The 16,620-nt window shown below is 37.8% G+C and overlaps 3 protein-coding genes across 14 annotated transcripts; 2 read left to right on the top strand and 1 right to left on the bottom strand.

Annotated features, from left to right (window-relative positions):
• The first annotated feature begins 863 nt into the window (after positions 1–863).
• On the top strand, positions 864–6,883 carry LOC140786480 (uncharacterized). Of its 11 annotated transcripts, none has more exons than XM_073134940.1 (12): positions 864–1,021; positions 1,106–1,178; positions 1,339–1,390; positions 1,754–1,836; positions 1,970–2,912; positions 3,138–3,243; positions 3,343–3,476; positions 4,428–4,656; positions 5,216–5,351; positions 6,087–6,181; positions 6,269–6,392; positions 6,556–6,883. In XM_073134940.1, the coding sequence occupies exons 1-12, from the start codon at positions 939–941 to the stop codon at positions 6,616–6,618; spliced, it is 2,121 nt and encodes a 706-aa protein (XP_072991041.1). In that variant the 5' UTR covers positions 864–938; the 3' UTR covers positions 6,619–6,883. The 11 variants fall into 11 exon arrangements, 10 of the variants coding, with proteins under 10 accessions (XP_072991041.1, XP_072991042.1, XP_072991040.1 ...); XM_073134941.1 differs by having other exon boundaries at positions 872–1,021; positions 3,141–3,243; XM_073134946.1 differs by having other exon boundaries at positions 882–1,021; positions 1,754–1,828.
• Positions 6,884–7,214: 331 nt separating this feature from the next.
• On the bottom strand, positions 7,215–12,578 carry LOC140785958 (uncharacterized). 2 transcript variants are annotated; one of them, XM_073134108.1, is made up of 10 exons: positions 12,382–12,578; positions 11,353–11,409; positions 11,172–11,239; positions 10,137–10,329; positions 9,916–10,031; positions 9,536–9,611; positions 9,355–9,414; positions 9,231–9,281; positions 8,356–8,434; positions 7,215–7,565 (listed from the first exon to the last, which is right to left on the bottom strand). In XM_073134108.1, exons 1-10 carry the CDS (start codon positions 12,460–12,462, stop codon positions 7,462–7,464), a joined length of 885 nt encoding a protein of 294 aa, XP_072990209.1. In that variant the 5' UTR covers positions 12,463–12,578; the 3' UTR covers positions 7,215–7,461. The 2 variants fall into 2 exon arrangements, with proteins under 2 accessions (XP_072990209.1, XP_072990208.1); XM_073134107.1 differs by having other exon boundaries at positions 7,215–7,577; positions 12,382–12,562.
• A 2,178-nt stretch (positions 12,579–14,756) lies between these two features.
• LOC140785957 (glucan endo-1,3-beta-glucosidase 5-like) lies at positions 14,757–16,608 on the top strand. The gene is made up of 3 exons (XM_073134105.1): positions 14,757–15,113; positions 15,227–15,777; positions 15,854–16,608. Exons 1-3 carry the CDS (start codon positions 14,770–14,772, stop codon positions 16,459–16,461), a joined length of 1,503 nt encoding a protein of 500 aa, XP_072990206.1. The 5' UTR covers positions 14,757–14,769; the 3' UTR covers positions 16,462–16,608.
• Positions 16,609–16,620: the final 12 nt, after the last annotated feature.

The raw sequence follows: 16,620 nt of genomic DNA, 5'->3' as shown, positions 1-16,620 counted from the left end.
TATCTTTTTTAAAAGTAAGTTTGTCTATTAATCTTGCAAATTATTATAACTTAATACCAACAAAAATTTAGTCAAAAAAAAAACAAAGAAAGAAAATAAATATGACTTCAATACTTTAACAAGCCTTATACCAGCTAACAAGCAAAGTAATCAACTAAAAAAATCTTGTAGGAAAGCACAAAAGATAGGACTTCCATCTTAAAATAAGTCTCTCACTTGGCCAAATATAAGCAATACCACACAAAGCATTGAGAAGCTTGCGAGAAAGCGTAGACAGAAGTGATTTAGCATCTTATGGCGTAATCAGTACCATAATAGACCTAAAAAAAACAACATGCAGAACAAACTAGAAACCCTAAGAATAAAATAGGAGCTCAACTATAAAGCAGATTCAACCTTTCTCAAGCACAAGAATGAGTAATACATAAAAATGCAGAAAATATAAAAGCACATAGACAAAGCCTAGCTTGGAAAACTAAGGTGGTTCCAGCAATCGCTACAACCACCGGCATCCTCAAGGGTGGGGCTGGCAAAGAGCAGAAGTTTTGCACTAAGGAGCGGTCATCATCTAGACAAGAGGAAAGTAACAACGGTGAGAAGTAGCTATAGTCGAGCGCGCGAGGTGAGAACCAAGGTTGAGTGTGGCAGAAAGGGGGTGCCTAGTGGAGTGGGGGATCAGTGGACGGCTAACGGTGGTGCCAAGCAGTGAGGGTGGATGCCTGAGGTGAGGGTGCGACTGCGGTCGTGAGCTAGGGCTGATTTGAACTCATTATAATTTGTCGTGAGAGAGCTAGATTTTATCGGGCTCGTGATCCGGATCCGATTTCACTATTTATCCGACCCAATCACAAACCCCTGTCTCCGAAGAATTGAAGTTCCCCGAGTCGGGCGAGCCTTTTTCGTATTTCGTAGCCTTCAAACACATTTCCTCCTCCTAGATGGCCGCCGCCGATTCCATGGCAGAATCGCCGGCTATTAGAAAGCTTGGCCATCTCTTTAAGCTAACTGAGGTTTATCTATGGTGAGCTATTCCCCTTCCTCCTCCTCCTCTTATCTTACCTTCTCGTTTTGTTTCTCAAAATCTTGGCGGAATTTTGTCGAACAGGGAGAAAGCAACAGGAGTCAACAAAAGCTCGAAGAACTATAACCGCGATTGCTCTCCGGAAGACGAAGCTGAAGTGAGTGTACTTATCGTTCGGATTTGTTTTTTCTTTTAGCCTATTTTCTCTACTTTTTTCTTTTCTTTTTAGATAAAATAGCAGTTCTTTTTTCTTTGCTGATATTGTTTCGATTTCAAAAATATTTTTTTATTAGTTTTTAATCTGTCATAACTTGCAGGTATCTCTTGCCACTGTTGATACGAACTCGCCCAGGAAGCAAACAGTGGATGGTAAGCTTCTCTATCTTCTTTAAAGCTGCGCTCTTTGAGGAAGATAGTTACTTGTAAAAAATTAGCTACGGAAATTCATTTAACATGATAACGCTGATAATTTGCCAAATTGCAAGCTAAACTAGTTCGTCGATTGTACTGTTTAGAGGAGAAAATTAAGTTGACTAGACAAAGTTATGCGTTAACTAGCCCTTTTTTTTCTTAATCTGGATGCAAACGTTCACAAGCTATACGTTATCCTTCGTGAATGGTATTTGTCGTGACTTAGTTTTGCCATTCCTTTTCTAAATTCTTCTTTGCTCTCCAACTTCTCAGTTTGAATCTTTAATATTGAAAAACTGTGCATCTCTCTGAGCTTCATAGGTTATTCTTATATTGAAGATTGGGAATTAGCTTGTCAGATGGATGCATTGGGGCTGCCTGTTTCCTTCAGCACAAGTAAGGAGGTAGCTTTTCTTTTTTGTGACATATCTAACTTTAATATTATGAAGTTACTAAGACAATTTCATACTCATAGGTCCTAACCTCCATCTGTATCTTTATTGTCAACATTTGAGCTAATCTCCTTGCTCAATGCAGAAAAAGTCTATGACTATTAGTGGAAAGAAAAAAGGAATGCGTGTGAAATCTCTATCTTCTGATAATCCAGTAGATAATGCGGCACCTACTGTTTCTAAAGTTAGTGAATGGGAAAATATTGGTCCTTCAAGAGTTTGCCATGATTACAAAAGTATACCTTTTTCCTGCAAGGCTACAGAAGGCTATAGTGAGGCCTCTAATTGCAAAGTTGAAGAGGTACCTGAACAACTTAGTCTGTATGGTCAAGGAGAAGAGTGCGATCAAGGCTATATCTGCTCTCAAACAAATGCTTCAGAAGCGGAAGTGCTTAACCTTAGTGAGGTTGTCAATGTTCAACTATGTGATGAAATGATTGAAGAAACAAGATCTGATAATGTTGTTCGAGAAACTAAGTGTAGTGATATTGCTTCCCAATCAAATGCTGAGTTCATGGAGAATGATTTTCTTGGAAATGAAATTAAAGGTACCATTTGTGAACCTTGTCAGGAGGGACAATCATATAAAAAGGATGACAAGAAAAGGTACCAAGGATTTTCATCAATATCATGTGATGCTACCAGCGGAAATTGTGGGCCTATTGACATTCAAACTCTAAAACCCAGTATAAGCTCAGTGGAGTTGTCTCTGAGTGATCATGGTGTTCAAAATTCTGATAACAGTATACATTTTGAATATGGTGACTGGAGAGTAATTTGGGATGCTTTTTACATGAGAAATTATTTTTACAATGTCAAAACACAGGAATCTACCTGGTGCCCTCCTTCAGGCTTGGAGGACTTTGCATTCTCTTCCAGCACATATGCAGATATTGAAGAGGGTGCACAGGGATTACAAGATACCAGCTACTCATTTCAGGAGAATAAAAATGATGATGACTATATCAATCAGACATTAAAAGATATATCATCCAAAATGCATAATGCCATTGAAAAGGAAGTGTCTGGTAAGCTAGTTTTATTTCAACTCAAATCTTTCAGATTTTAGCTTTCATGCATTAGTTCATATATGAAACACTAGCTGCAGCTTTCTCTTCATGTTAATTATTTGATAGCATGTATATCATAATTTTTATTTGAATTCACTGCTTTCATATTATGATTTTATGTTCTGCAGATGCTTGGAAAATAATGAGATTCTATTCTATGCTTCTTTTTCCTTTTTGTAATAGAAGAGCTGGACATCAGGAAAAATCTTGATAAACAGGAACAGAATGTTGTTTGTCAAGAGACATTCAATGTGCCTGATTTTTCACTTGAAAACCTGACAAACAGAAGGTATGTAGAAAAAAAACTTAAAGTTCAAAAAAATTTCATTAAAAGGTTTCTTTACTTCCATTATACTTTTGTCTTGGCAAATGTTTGTTTCCTTGGCAGTACGAGAATTACAATAGATGAAATACTATCCAATGAAAATATAGAAAATCAGGTCTCTACGACTGATGGACTAGACAGTTATTATGGAATTGCTACAACAAAAAAGAAGAAGAGAGTAAGAAGGCTCCAATCACGTAAGACTACTATAAGGATGCCTAAACTTTCATTTGTTTTTTTGTTTTTGTTTTTCCATTTCTATTGATCTGCTTTTTTCTGAGTATGAGTTATTTGTCAGATAGAAGCAAATCCAAATTAGGTTGTCAAGCTTTCTGCTTCTGCTTATTCATTGACACTTTTTCATATTCATTTTGTTCTTCAGTTGTAAAATAGTTAATTTTCTTATTTTGCTTTTTGTTAGATCAACTTAATTGTTGCAATATACTGACAGGTAAAAACGCAGGATTGCTGTGCGTAAGATTGTTAGTTTATGTAGATATGCTTGCATCACTTTGGGTTCTTTTCTAACAGCTATGTTAGTGACAAGGTCCTCACTTGTAGGCAAGTTCAAACTTCAAAGTATGTTTATTTTTTAATGCCTACTGCAGTTGTAAAGTATTGAAGAACATAATGAATTATGCTGATGATATATCATCAAGGCATAAGTACGCATATTGTGGTACTTCTATAATCTCAACTTGTAATATCTTACTACTATATGACATAGACTGAATTTTTTTCTTCATATAGTGTGTAACTAATTGATAGTGGATTCTTTATCTTGCAATATCACAAATTTGGAGGAAAAGTCCTACAAGAATATTAAGTTGAAACGCAATACTAGTGAGCATTAGGTGTATGATGCAGCAATTTTAGGGCATATGAGAGTCTTGGCTGATCAAAATCAACTAACACTGCCTTTTGATTAGTTGACTGAAGTAGGTAAAATAGCTGCAACTGAGGGAGTTATTGTAAACAGCAACAACAGAACTCAATGTACTTAAACACTTCAGAGTGTGCATTGTTTTTTTCAAATTAATTTTCTTATTAAATTCTCATATATGTCCTTTTCTAATTCTTATGCAATTTATGTACCCTTGCTACTTATGAACATCATCTCTTTTCCCTAAATTTGTTTTCTCTTGCAGATCATACATTACGAGTAATTGAAGGCCTCTCTGCCGATATCATTAAGTACTGGAGTCAGAGGTACTTACTTTTTTCTCATTTTGATAAGGGTATAAAGATGGATGAAGAAGGGTGGTTTTCTGTCACACCAGAGCCCATTGCAAGACATCATGCATCCCGTTGCGGTAGTGGCACCATCATTGATTGTTTCACAGGAGTTGGTGGAAACGCCATCCAGTTTGCTATGAAGTGCGTAAGTGTTTCCTTGTTTTTAAATAATCCAACAGCCATGGCATTATTTAATTGATCTTTGTAACCGACCATATATATGGGATTTGCTTTCATTGTTTACCTTTCATCAGCTTTAGCTACTTGATTAGTTAACATGAGATCTGTGAGAACACAATGAAGAATTTGTCTAATCATCAACCAGTTCTCTCAATTCTTTGGAGAATGGGATGTCTTTGAAGCTTGGATATGTATAATTCTTAGCATATTTAATGAAACTTACTGAAACATGATATACTTGTTTTCTTTGAGAATGAAATCATATTACTGTTTTGCTGAGGAAAAGGCCGTAACTTGTACCTGATTTTTCAAGAATAGACCAACAAATCCTGATCCATATTAGTTAATCTGTTCTTGAAAACTTTATGCAGGACCTGGTTTTTGTAGGTGATACCATTTTATAACATTTCTGATAATTAAATTATGTAACTTACGGCAAAATTTCAATTTCCAGCTTTATGCCTCAATCAGAAGGGAATTTTAATCCCCTATCTGATTTCAGAAAATTGTTGTATTTCAGGAGCAATCATGTCATCGCTATAGACATTGATCCCCAAAAAGTTGATTATGCTCAACACAATGCAGCTATTTATGGAGTTGCCAACCAGATAGATTTCATTGTAGGTGATTTCTTTCAGATGGCCCCTTGCTTGAAGGTAATGCTGTCCCTTTTTAACATGCTTTCTAACATGATCTGAAGGTATTCTTTTCTATAGTATATGAATTTAACTCTTTGCGTTGTAGTTAGGTTCTTCTAGGTAGATGTCTGTATTTACTTTAACTTAATGAATCTTCGTTCTCTATCACTTGCAAGAAAGTTGAATCCATGAGCTCCATTTGCCTCTTTCTCTGATAAAATGCCTGAAAGTTCTTACATTATTGGTTTTTTCTCTTTCAATAAAGCAGAATTAGCTTCATAAATGCTTAAACTATATCCATCGAGTATTCAAATATTAATTAACATCAGGCCAACTAGTATTGTTAGGTGCTAGATCATTCTCTCTGAAAGTTAAGAAGCCAGAGGGAAAACATATGAGCTGCCCGAAATATTATATATGCCATTTAAAACTTTAATGTTTTACATATTTGCCTTTTTGAAGGTTATCAAAAGAACCACTATGTTAACCTTTACTCTGTCATCTTCTTATAATAATAGATAACACAAAGATAAGATCAGATGTTAATGCTTTATAACAAGTTCAAAACCATGAGAGCATACTTGGAGAGCCATCAATCTTTTGGGAGCCTGCTGATTTCTATCGTCTTTTCTCTTTTGACATTCTTTTTCCTTTTGGTTCAAGTGTTAACAGTCAGAAAGAAGCAATATAACACCGAATAGACATCTGACATGCTATATGGTAATAACTATATGTGTATGTTGATTACTGCAGGGAGAAACTGCTTTCATGTCACCTCCTTGGGGAGGTCCTGACTATGCTAAAGTGGAAATTTATGATATCAGCACCATGCTTAAGCCTCGTGATGGGTAGATCCTTTCTTTGTGCTTGTTCCTGCAGATGTTATATTTAGAAAGCTGGGGTTTGCTTACATTTTTTTTTTTCTTTTTTGTTAGATATTTCCTTTTCAAACTTTCGAGAATGATTGCTTCAAGACTAGTGATGTTTCTCCCTCGAAATGTTAATCTAAACCAATTGGCAGAGCTGGCTTTATCAGTTGAGCCTCCCTGGTCACTTGAGGTATTCTATTTCGCTAGCTTTTCTTAATTTTAATTAAGAAGTTAAAAGGATATATTTATCCTCCCTTTCTCCAATTGAGGAATCACTCAAAGTATATTCACTTAGTTTTTTTTTTCCTTTCTGCAAGAAGCTAATACCTCATGACGAATCTTTTTGGTTGTAGGTTGAGAAGAACTTTCTGAACGGCAAGTTGAAAGCAATTACCGCATATTTTGAAATGCGGTAACATAGAGATTCTGTGGAAATTACTCCCTCCCTGAATGATGTTCACAAAGTTAAAGGACATGCTATTGTCTCACTTGATCAAATTTAGTGCACCAGGGTGACCTTGATGAGGAATCAAATGCCATGGTGCTTTTAATGTATCTTCCCATCTGCATTGTAAAATATCTTATTTGTGAGTGCTCATTTTAGGATTCTCCATTAATATTGTAAAACATCTACATTAATATTGAGAATGTATTCGCTTTGACCCTTTCTTTGTTCAGAAACGTCTGTCATCAATATGGACAATAATACCTTAAGAATCCTTCAATTTGATACCTGTTCTCGTGCTTGTCAAGCCATTTCCAAATTTCCCTCTGAAACTTTATACAGGTAAGCTACATAATTTTCCTACATCAATTTTTTTTTTTTTTTGAAATCAATATATGAATCATGTCCTAGAGCAAAATGCTCCATCCGAAAACGAGCTGGAGGAAAGCTGCGTGCAACCTTAAACTCATTTCTAAAGAGGTATTAATGACAAATCCAGCCCTATCTTGATGCAATGGATAGATCTTCTTTTGTCACATCAAGTGGCGCCATCCTAGAGTCAAAATATATCGAAAAAGTAATTAATAGAAGTAGAGTTTTGCCAAGCAAGGTCCAAGCCTTATTCGAATAATGAAGAAAATGTTGAGATCCTATTTGCTATGCAGAAACGCAGAGAATATAGCTTGTTCCTTGCAGCAACATGACATACAAAAGTGGCACAGGGTTTAATCATGCCATGAGAATGGAATGGCACGGGTGGCTGACGCGAAAAGTAAGCCTCCGTGTGTAGAGAAAACACAATAAGTACCGAGTCTCAATTTACAATATTATCACCCGATTGTCCACCTGCAAGTTCTTCCATCTTTGTCCGCATCTTATACTGCAGCATCGTAGGAGCACATTCCAGAGGTGTTTCCCCTAAACAAGAAACTGGCGATATTAGCAACATAAGTCTGACATTGCATAGAGATGCAAGCAATTACTTCTGTCCGTCTACCTAGAGATGCAAGCAATTATAATTGCCACTTTTTTGACAGATTCCCTAATATCAACTGAAAGTCATCTTCAGAATCACACTTCATCTAATGGTTTGAGGAGAGTCACAAATTAGCTGTGACCAGAGGGTATTGAATGAACAAGAATCATTATCTATACTAAGTGTTCCCCTTTGAAACAGTTAATCGTGTTACTCAGTCAATACTGTCAAAGAACTTCCTGAAGAAACATTCTTGAAAGAGAGAAATATACACTCCAGAATTAGTTAAAGATGAAAATGAAATAATTTAGAGGACAGCAGGTTTTCAGTTGTAAGTGATGAGAAAAGGCAATCGTAGAAGAAGAATTTCTTTTTTCCATTTTCTGGCACATGGCACACATGCTAACAATGAGTAAGATGAAATGAGATGAAGAGTCAGACTTAAAGCATGCGATAGGCTGAAAATAGTTCATATTTATATTTGGTTTCCCATGGCATGCAAGATATTTATCTGGGAAAACATAGAAGAGCTTCTTTCTAATTTGGCCAGAATGCCATAAAAGAAGAGGCTGCCAAAGTAGAGTAAAAAATTGAGAAAAATGTCTCAAAGCAAGGGGATACTCTTTCCCATAATTGATGCAGATCCACAGATACGCATATTTGACAGACAATTTTAGAGGGAATCTTTCTATAGTGACAATGGATTAGTCTAAGCAATGGAAAATCTCTAACCTTGTGCATTCTTGCGTTCCAGACTTGCTCCACTGTCCATAAGAATTAGAGCTATCTCAGTCTGGTTAAAAAGTGCAGCCTGCAATAATTGGTAGAAGGATCTCTATTAGACAATAGAACCAAAGATCACAGGAAAAAGCTAAGAGAACTGAGAGAGAAGTGGCATAGTTCAGATAGACTCATAAATTAAATTCAAGTTCTGAGTAGTTTCATAATGCTAATATGGCACATTTGATCAATGCTGTGTTGAAAAGATTGCTAATAGTTAAATAGAAGAAATGTACAAGCACATATATTGGCATGAATGGAGATATCAAGTTTCTGAATTTCACAACCAAGTAAAATCACAGTGACATCCTCAAAATGCTCAATCAGGTCTTTTATTTATTTTATTATCTTACAACAAAGAAACAGCTAAACATTAATACCACTATATAACAAAACAAGCCCATTAGATGCCGGGTCACATATTACTATGTTACTTAAAAGCAATTGATCCATGCAAGGAAGCAAGATAAGATTTTCAAACTTCAGATTTGTTATTTACTTATTCTTCAACAAATTGTCAACAGAATAAAAGCATATTCAGGATCAGTGGAGATTATTCACATTAATGAATTACTTTACAAAATGATTGGATATTATGATCTTCTCAAATCGCCTATGTTATTCTATTTCAAAGGTTAAGAGTGCAATTAAATATCTCTGCATAACAAAAGTATCTCCTGGGTTCTAATTTTCTTGTCAAAATGCCTTTAAGATGTGAACTACTTCAATAACTGATTCTAATTTCTAATAGAATGCGGCACATCCAACTGATCATTACATGCATATTAATGATCAAACAACAAAAAATATCACAATAAGACACATACCAAATGCAGTAAAGTCGACCCTTGCCTATCACAATAGTTTGCATCCACCCCCTGTCCAACAATGGAAGTGAGGTTTTGATCAATGATGAAATGAAACAGACAGACAGAAACACAGATACGATACCTCACTAAGAAGTTTCCTAACAGCTGTAACATCACTTTTCTTAATAGCTTCTCTTAAACCCTGAAAAGTAAAGTGAAACTCACTTAAAGAAACCCTCCCTTACAAACATGTTAAATCCAAATGACAGTGGACCATGACAAAACAACATGAAATCTATTGGCTAATTTGATAACGTTGATACCTCACCGCTGACATCATAATCTGCAGAACCTTGAACCAAGCTGGGATTGCTTGTCTGACCAATATTTATAAATGAGCTGCAAAGACATCACAGAAAAGTTTACCAGGAAAAGCTTTGAATGTCCATATAGACACATCATCTTTTTCACAAGCCAATTCCTATGCAGCAAATTCTATAAGAATATTACTAGGGAAAACATGGCTAGCAGCAATTCCAGATGGATGAGAAGAAAAATGCCTAAATGTGGCAATTATAATGATAACTGCATAGAGTTTAGCTCTTCAAGGCACAGGATGACATGGTGATAACTAGACTAATGTTGGTATAGATAACATCAAAACTTTCATAAGGGAAAGCAAGGGAGTGGGCTTTGAAATAACCTTGAATTGCTGGTTGAAGAAGATGCAGCCTTCTTCGTACTAGATTCACCCAATTGTTGGGTGCTGATAGCCTTCTTTGGTCTTTGGTTGGACTGCCCACTGGAGAAACTGGTACTCTGGGTCTCAGCATATGAGCATCAGGAGGATGGAAACATCAGATACAAGTTCTCAGAAACATTTTATCAGGAAAAAAGTTCTACTGAAACTGAACAATTGTCTACCTGTATGGGAGGAGGATCTGGTTTTGGAGCTTCACATATGCACAAGGGCATTCCGCACTTGCACTCAAGAACGCCCAAACTATGATCTCCTGAAGTTTGTGAAGGCAGTGAAACATTATCCTTACCCAATTTTAAACTTGAAAAGGTATCCGTTGCAGAAGCCACAGCATTTGAGAAAGGTTCCTTATCAGCACTAAAATATCATAAAAGTAAAAAAAAAAATTAAATGTTACATAATGGCAAAGTGTATGTAACATTAGCTGCTTCAAATCAACAAAAAGGCAATACTATATATACATACATGCAGGTATTGGCGCCAGCACACACACATATCACATATACATGAAAGTTAGAGATAGAAAGAAAACTATTTATCCTCCTTGTAGAATTGACGCATCATAGCATCAACTCAACCGATGCAAAATCAATGATAGGCCTTTCAGACTAGTGATTCACAAAGCTGGTTAATATTTGGTGTATTAATATAGAATAAAGAAAGAAATGTGTAACTGACTGTCTACTCATAGTTGATACAATAAACTACAACAGTTATTTAACATAGATGACATAACATTTAAATCAATGACGAAAAGCAATATTCATCTAGGTATTGCAGAGTGCATCCAAGCAAGCGTAACTGATTTACATGTTTGTCCACCTCTTATACCAAAACAGAGCATGACTTCATTGAAACTGTCCATGCTTACTTGATTCCTAAGTTCTAAATAATGGCACAAAGCCTAACGAATAACTCCAGAAAATTGAATTTATGCATAAAATTAAGACACAATTAATTTTCACTTTTCAGATCACAAATGTTTCATGTTGTAAAGATAAAATATAAGAGGAAGGACAAAATTACATATGGCAATACAACATGATGGCTCTGCACAAGATAATGAAACAAAGACTAAAAAGCTTTACCATGTTTCCCAAATTAGAGAAAGCTACATCTGTCATTCATCTAATATTCTAATATCATCAAAGGATATAAGTTATGGTATATCTACAATAAAGGAAACTAAGAAACACTACCGAGAAGGATTGTTGAAACACTCATAGCAGACTCTGACATTTGAATAAATGCCGTATTGTGGTAAAGCCTGAAAATTTAACCAACACTTTCAGTAGCAACAACGTGATTGCAAACTTAAAATTCTTCTTTTCAGAAAAAGAATGAACCAATCAGTCTAAGAAATGGTGATAGGATGTCTACCATGTGGTATGACGAATGCTCACTGCACAATGTTCTCCCACAACATCGGCAATGATGCTGCAGAAGAAAATTACGAAAGTAAGCAACATATTGAAACAAGCATAGTCGAAATGCTTTTATTCAGTAAAATACATAGCACAAAACAACCAAACATGAGTTCTTCTAGAACTTCTATAGAGCAGTGAAAGCAAGCTGTTATTATTATATTATACACTATAAGCTAGTAGTGCTGGCTGGAGGTGTATTGGTTAACACTATTTACATAAAAGTTATGACTCTGGTAGATTATTCCTTCAGCAACCACAAGTTGTAAAGGAAATGAATGCGTATAGTGTCAAAGTGAAAAGCACTAGGTTTGGAAATGAAATATATAGCTACATGTATACTAAATTAAATTTTGAGCAAATCTAGAGAGTAAAAGGAAAATAAAAAGAAGAAAATACCCAACTAAATTGAGTGAAAATCCAGACAATAAAATTTTAGCTTAATGAAGTCTTTCCTCTCACCAAAATCATAGGCAACTGGGCAATATCAGCCATTTATTCAGAGCCCATTTCTCTTTCTCCATGTAAGTGGAAAACAACAGATAAAATAGCATTGAAAAGTTACCCTTCTTTTTAAGCTCTTGTCATATACGCATTTTATTATTTCTCCTCTTGTTTGCTCCTCCAAAATCGAAATCCTAAAAAATTTCTTTCTTCCTTTACCATCCTATACATCTCTATCCTATAATCCCAAGATTTGTCGAGGACCAAATCTAACGTCCACCACATTCTTAAAATTTCCTCTCCAAAATCAGAAATTGAGCACATCGTCAACTGCTACTACAACAGTTCCGAATTGGGGCTTCGCGAGATCACACGGACCCCCATCCGATTGAGAAATCAAATCAAATTTCAATCAGAGGAATCACTGCATCCAACTAAATCTGGAGTCGAAGTCTCCGATCAGACTGTTATAACTTCTCCAATACCAATTTGGGAGGAATCGGATCGGTTCCGAGATAGGAAGAATGGAGTGGAGACGTACCCGTCGGCGGAAAGTGGTGAAGCTACAGTGGCATACGTCGCATCGAGATGCTTCCTGGAAGATGGGTGGGTTCTCCGACATAATCGCTTCTTCTTCCCCTCCTCCTTTCCCCGACGCGATCTAGAAGCAGGAGAGAAGAAATAGAGGGGACTCGGAACGACGACGGAGAAAAGTGAACTTGGAAATACTAATGTTCCGGGGTGAAAAATGTAAATTACTTTTTTGCTCATGTTATTTTTTCAATAAGGGACGGAAAGTAGCTGGGCTTGAGTGAGCCGGATCTAGCTCAGACTCGGCTCGAAATTAATTTCAAGCCATATTATGTTGTTTAAGCTCGGCTCAGCTCAACTCGAGCCAAGCCTAACCAAGCTCGAGAGCTCGAGCTTGATTAGAGGATGAGGAGGCGAAGGTTGCGTGGACAGTGGGGAGAGGTAAGAGGAGGAAGCCAACGAAGAAGAGGAGGCACCTGCTTGCCGATGGAGAAGGTCGGAGGAGATGAATGATGGAGGAGTTTGACGGAGAGGAGGTTGACGGAGGAGGAGGTAGCCGGAAGAGGCTGAAGGAGATGGTCGATGGAAGAGGAAGAGAACGACGAAGAGGAGGTGGCAGTGGCTTGCCGATTGAGGCAAACGGAGAGGATGAAATTAGTCAGGTGAGGGTAGGGGTAATGAGTGAGCATGAGGAGTGGTGAGGGTGAAGAGTAAGTATTGACTAGGAAGGAGAATAAACGAGTCTGTCGAGCTAAGTCTGAATGAGCCGACTTGGGTTTAGGCTCGACTTGAAATTCAAATTGAGCCTCAATTTTGAGCTTAGGCTTGACTAAGCTTGAACCAAGCTGAGCCGCTCATTTATTTTGACACCCCTATTTTCCAGTACAATCAAATGTGATTTATTATTTATATTCCTATCTTCGATATTAAACTGGGTCATGGGCCACTCAGCCTATAAATCGGCGCTATAGTACATCATGGCGCTAGCTCTCTAATGAGATTTACTTGAAAATTTTGGCAACAACTAGTATCAGGTGTTTTTTTTTTTGCTTGCAGAAAATTTCACAGTTTCCAACACAAAGCTGTTTTAGACGAGTTTTTGACTAAACTAATCTTGTTCAAATTTATTTTTACTAAAGTAGACTATTCCTCAAACTTATTACTAAATGGAATCTAATTTACTATAGCCATAATAAAAATGCTGAGCTAATTAGCATTTTATCTCTAAGCAAAAATATTAGCATTTTAAACTAGGTCATGGGCCACTCAGTCTATAAATCAGCATCGTAGTACATCATGGCGCTGGCTCTATAATGAGATTTACCTGAAAATTTTGGCAACAACTAGTAATGGGCGTTTCTTTTGTTTGCAGAAAATTTCACAGTTTCTAACACAACCTTTTTAGATGAGTTTTTGACCAAACTAGCCTTATTCAAATTTATTTTTACCGAAGTAGGCCCCTCAAACTTATTAAAAATGGAGTCTAATTTACTGTAGCTCTAATAAAAACGCCATTAGTTTAGCATTTTATATGTATAAATTCTTTTAACTTAATCTTTCAGAAGTTAAGAAAAAAATATCTAAAGATAAAAAACATTGAATTGATTAGTATTTTTAAAAATACTAATTAGTTTAACATTTTTATTAGGGTCACAGTAAATTAGATAAGTTTGAGAGATAATCTATTTCGGTAAAAAAAATAAAAATGAGTGCTAGTTTGGTCAAAAACTCCTTTTCAGACTACCAAAATTCAAAGAGAAACTGTATACATTAACTTGTAAAAATAGGAATGAAGCTAAATATAAAATGTCTCCCACATAGCTTCAGAATGACAAGTTTTAATACAGTATTTGTCTCTGTTAGGTGGACATGAAATTGTGAAGAATAAAAGAACAAATCTTTTTATCCATGAAACTGGAAAGCGGAAACCGGCGGCTGATAGCATACTAAGATAATACAAAAGGACCCAAGAAAGGAAAACAAAGGAGGACCAAGTTGATATCATTGGATGTTGGGATACGGAAGTCAAGTCCGGAATAGGAGATGAAGGTTATAGAAAAATTAAAAGCAAGGAATAAGCCAGAGGAGATCTCAGAAATCCATGTCCACCAATGATGGACTGCCAAGTAGATACTGCAAAAAAGATTCCAGCAGCCTTCCTGCAGAAGATCTCTTTCTGTCGTGGCCAAGTCGAAGTAGTATCTAGTGTTCGGTAACGTCGTCGTCCATCTAATTCCATTCCTTGCTTTCCATCTCCAAATTTACAAACCTTCGGACTTCTCCTACTCGGAATCCAATGCCTTTCCCATCGCTCCAAACTTTTTAGTATTCCATCCATCGCTTGTTATTTAAACGACAAGGGAGCCCAAAACAAAGCTTAACCTTAAGCCCAGCCAAAATGGGAAGTATTCAACGTCGTCATCCTCTGCTATTCTACCTCCTTATCCTCTGCCCAGTAGTAGTAGTAGTACAAGGGCTGGGATGCAACTGGGGAACTCGTTCGACTCACCCTCTACCCCCGGATATAACGGTGAGACTTCTCCGAGACAATGGATTCGACAAGGTGAAGCTCTTCGAGGCCGAGCCGGGCCCACTGAAGGCGCTGGGGAGGTCGGGGATTCAGGTGATGATCGGGATACCCAACGAGTTCTTGGCCTCTCTGGCCGGAAGCGTAGGTGCTGCAGAGCAATGGGTGATGCAGAATGTGTCGAATTATATCTCAAAGTTTGGCGTCGACATAAGGTAAGTCTTAATTATCAAATGATGCTACTCTAGAGGTTAATAATAATAATAATAATAATAATAATAATAATAATAATGGTATTATATATATATATATATATATATATATATAGGTATGTGGCAGTTGGAAATGAGCCGTTTTTAAAGACATATAAAGGCATGTTTCAACAAACGACCTTTCCCGCCCTCCAAAACATTCAAGCTGCACTGATCAAGGCCGGGCTCGGCCGGCAAGTGAAGGTCACAATCCCCCTGAACGCCGACGTATACGAGTCGTCGAACGGTCTCCCGTCGGGCGGTGAATTCCGGGCTGACATCCACGATCTCATGATCGACATCGTCAGCTTCATCCAAAACAATGGCGCCCCGCTTGCATTCAACATCTACCCCTTTCTTAGCCTCTACGCCGACCCGCACTTCCCGATCGACTTCGCCTTCTTCTCCGGCACTCCTAACCCCCTCGTCGACGGCCCCGTCACCTACACCAACGTCTTCGAAGCTAATTACGACACCCTCATTTGGGCCCTCGAGAAGAACGGCTTCGGGTCGATGCCGGTCATCGTCGGGGAGATCGGCTGGCCGACGGACGGCGACCCGAATGCTAATCTAAACTACGCGCGCCAATTCAACCAGGGGTTAATCAACAGAGTGATCGAAGGAAAAGGTACGGGTAAAAAGCTTAAACTGTTATATAACCATCGTAATTACCTATAACCTCTTATTGTGTTAATTCATCGTAGGTACGCCGAAGCGGTCCACGGCCCCGGATATCTACATCTTCGCGCTGCTCGACGAGGACGCGAAGAGCGTCCTACCGGGCAATTTCGAGCGGCACTGGGGCATCTTCTACTACGACGGCACGGCGAAGTACAACCTAACCTTAGGCAACGGCCAAGGGTTGGCCAACGCCAAGGGAGTCAAGTACTTAGAGAAGCAATGGTGTGTCTTAGCACCAGAGGCAAGCATCACATCCCCGGACATCACCGGAAGTGTCAACTACGCGTGCACGTATGCAGATTGCACGAGTCTTGGATACGGCTCGACGTGCAGTGCACTGGATGCAAGGAGCAACATATCATACGCGTTCAACCAGTTCTATCAGACGGCAGATCAGCAAAAGGGAACGTGTACGTTCTCCAATTTGTCGGTGATCACGAAGACGGATCCGTCGCAGGGGACTTGTAAGTTTGAGATCATGATCGACGTCGGAAAGCATGAGTTGGCGGGGCAGCCGGCCCGCAACAGCGCTGTAGCCGGCGCTGGGCTGAGAGCTTGGGGGAGTATTTGGGTAGCTTTGGTGTGTGGCTGGGTTCTTGGTGCTCTGTTGGGAAGTTTTAGAACGTTTTGAAGATATCAAAATATGGCAGCATAGTTAGAGATGCTTGCTTGCCATGTAAGAATGGAGAGCTTCAAGGCATTCTTTGGTTTCGTATATATTTAATTCAGCTATAATTGAATTTATATTGTTAAATGGGAAATTAATCTTCATTTTAAATGTACAGTTGCT

This window comes from Typha latifolia, chromosome 4, assembly GCF_019914945.1.
Source record: "Typha latifolia isolate L0001 chromosome 4, TyphaL0001v2, whole genome shotgun sequence".
Lineage (NCBI taxonomy): Eukaryota > Viridiplantae > Streptophyta > Magnoliopsida > Poales > Typhaceae > Typha > Typha latifolia.
Note: the sequence above shows the minus strand (reverse complement) of the source record. Positions and strands in the feature narration are given on the sequence as shown.

Coding starts and splice junctions, on each gene's coding strand:
- LOC140785957 (XM_073134105.1), top strand. CDS start 14,770: ATGGGAAGTATTCAACGTCGTCATCCTCTGCTATTCTACCTCCTTATC. Junction 15,114..15,226: donor AAGTTTGGCGTCGACATAAG/GTAAGTCTTAAT, acceptor ATATATATATAG/GTATGTGGCAGTTGGAAATG. Junction 15,778..15,853: donor CAGAGTGATCGAAGGAAAAG/GTACGGGTAAAA, acceptor AATTCATCGTAG/GTACGCCGAAGCGGTCCACG.
- LOC140785958 (XM_073134107.1), bottom strand. CDS start 12,462: ATGTCGGAGAACCCACCCATCTTCCAGGAAGCATCTCGATGCGACGTA. Junction 9,415..9,535: donor ATTATGATGTCAGCGGTGAG/GTATCAACGTTA, acceptor TTTACTTTTCAG/GGTTTAAGAGAAGCTATTAA. Junction 7,578..8,355: donor GGAACGCAAGAATGCACAAG/GTTAGAGATTTT, acceptor TAATATCGCCAG/TTTCTTGTTTAGGGGAAACA.
- LOC140786480 (XM_073134938.1), top strand. CDS start 939: ATGGCCGCCGCCGATTCCATGGCAGAATCGCCGGCTATTAGAAAGCTT. Junction 1,022..1,105: donor CTAACTGAGGTTTATCTATG/GTGAGCTATTCC, acceptor TTTGTCGAACAG/GGAGAAAGCAACAGGAGTCA. Junction 1,391..1,753: donor CAGGAAGCAAACAGTGGATG/GTAAGCTTCTCT, acceptor TGAGCTTCATAG/GTTATTCTTATATTGAAGAT.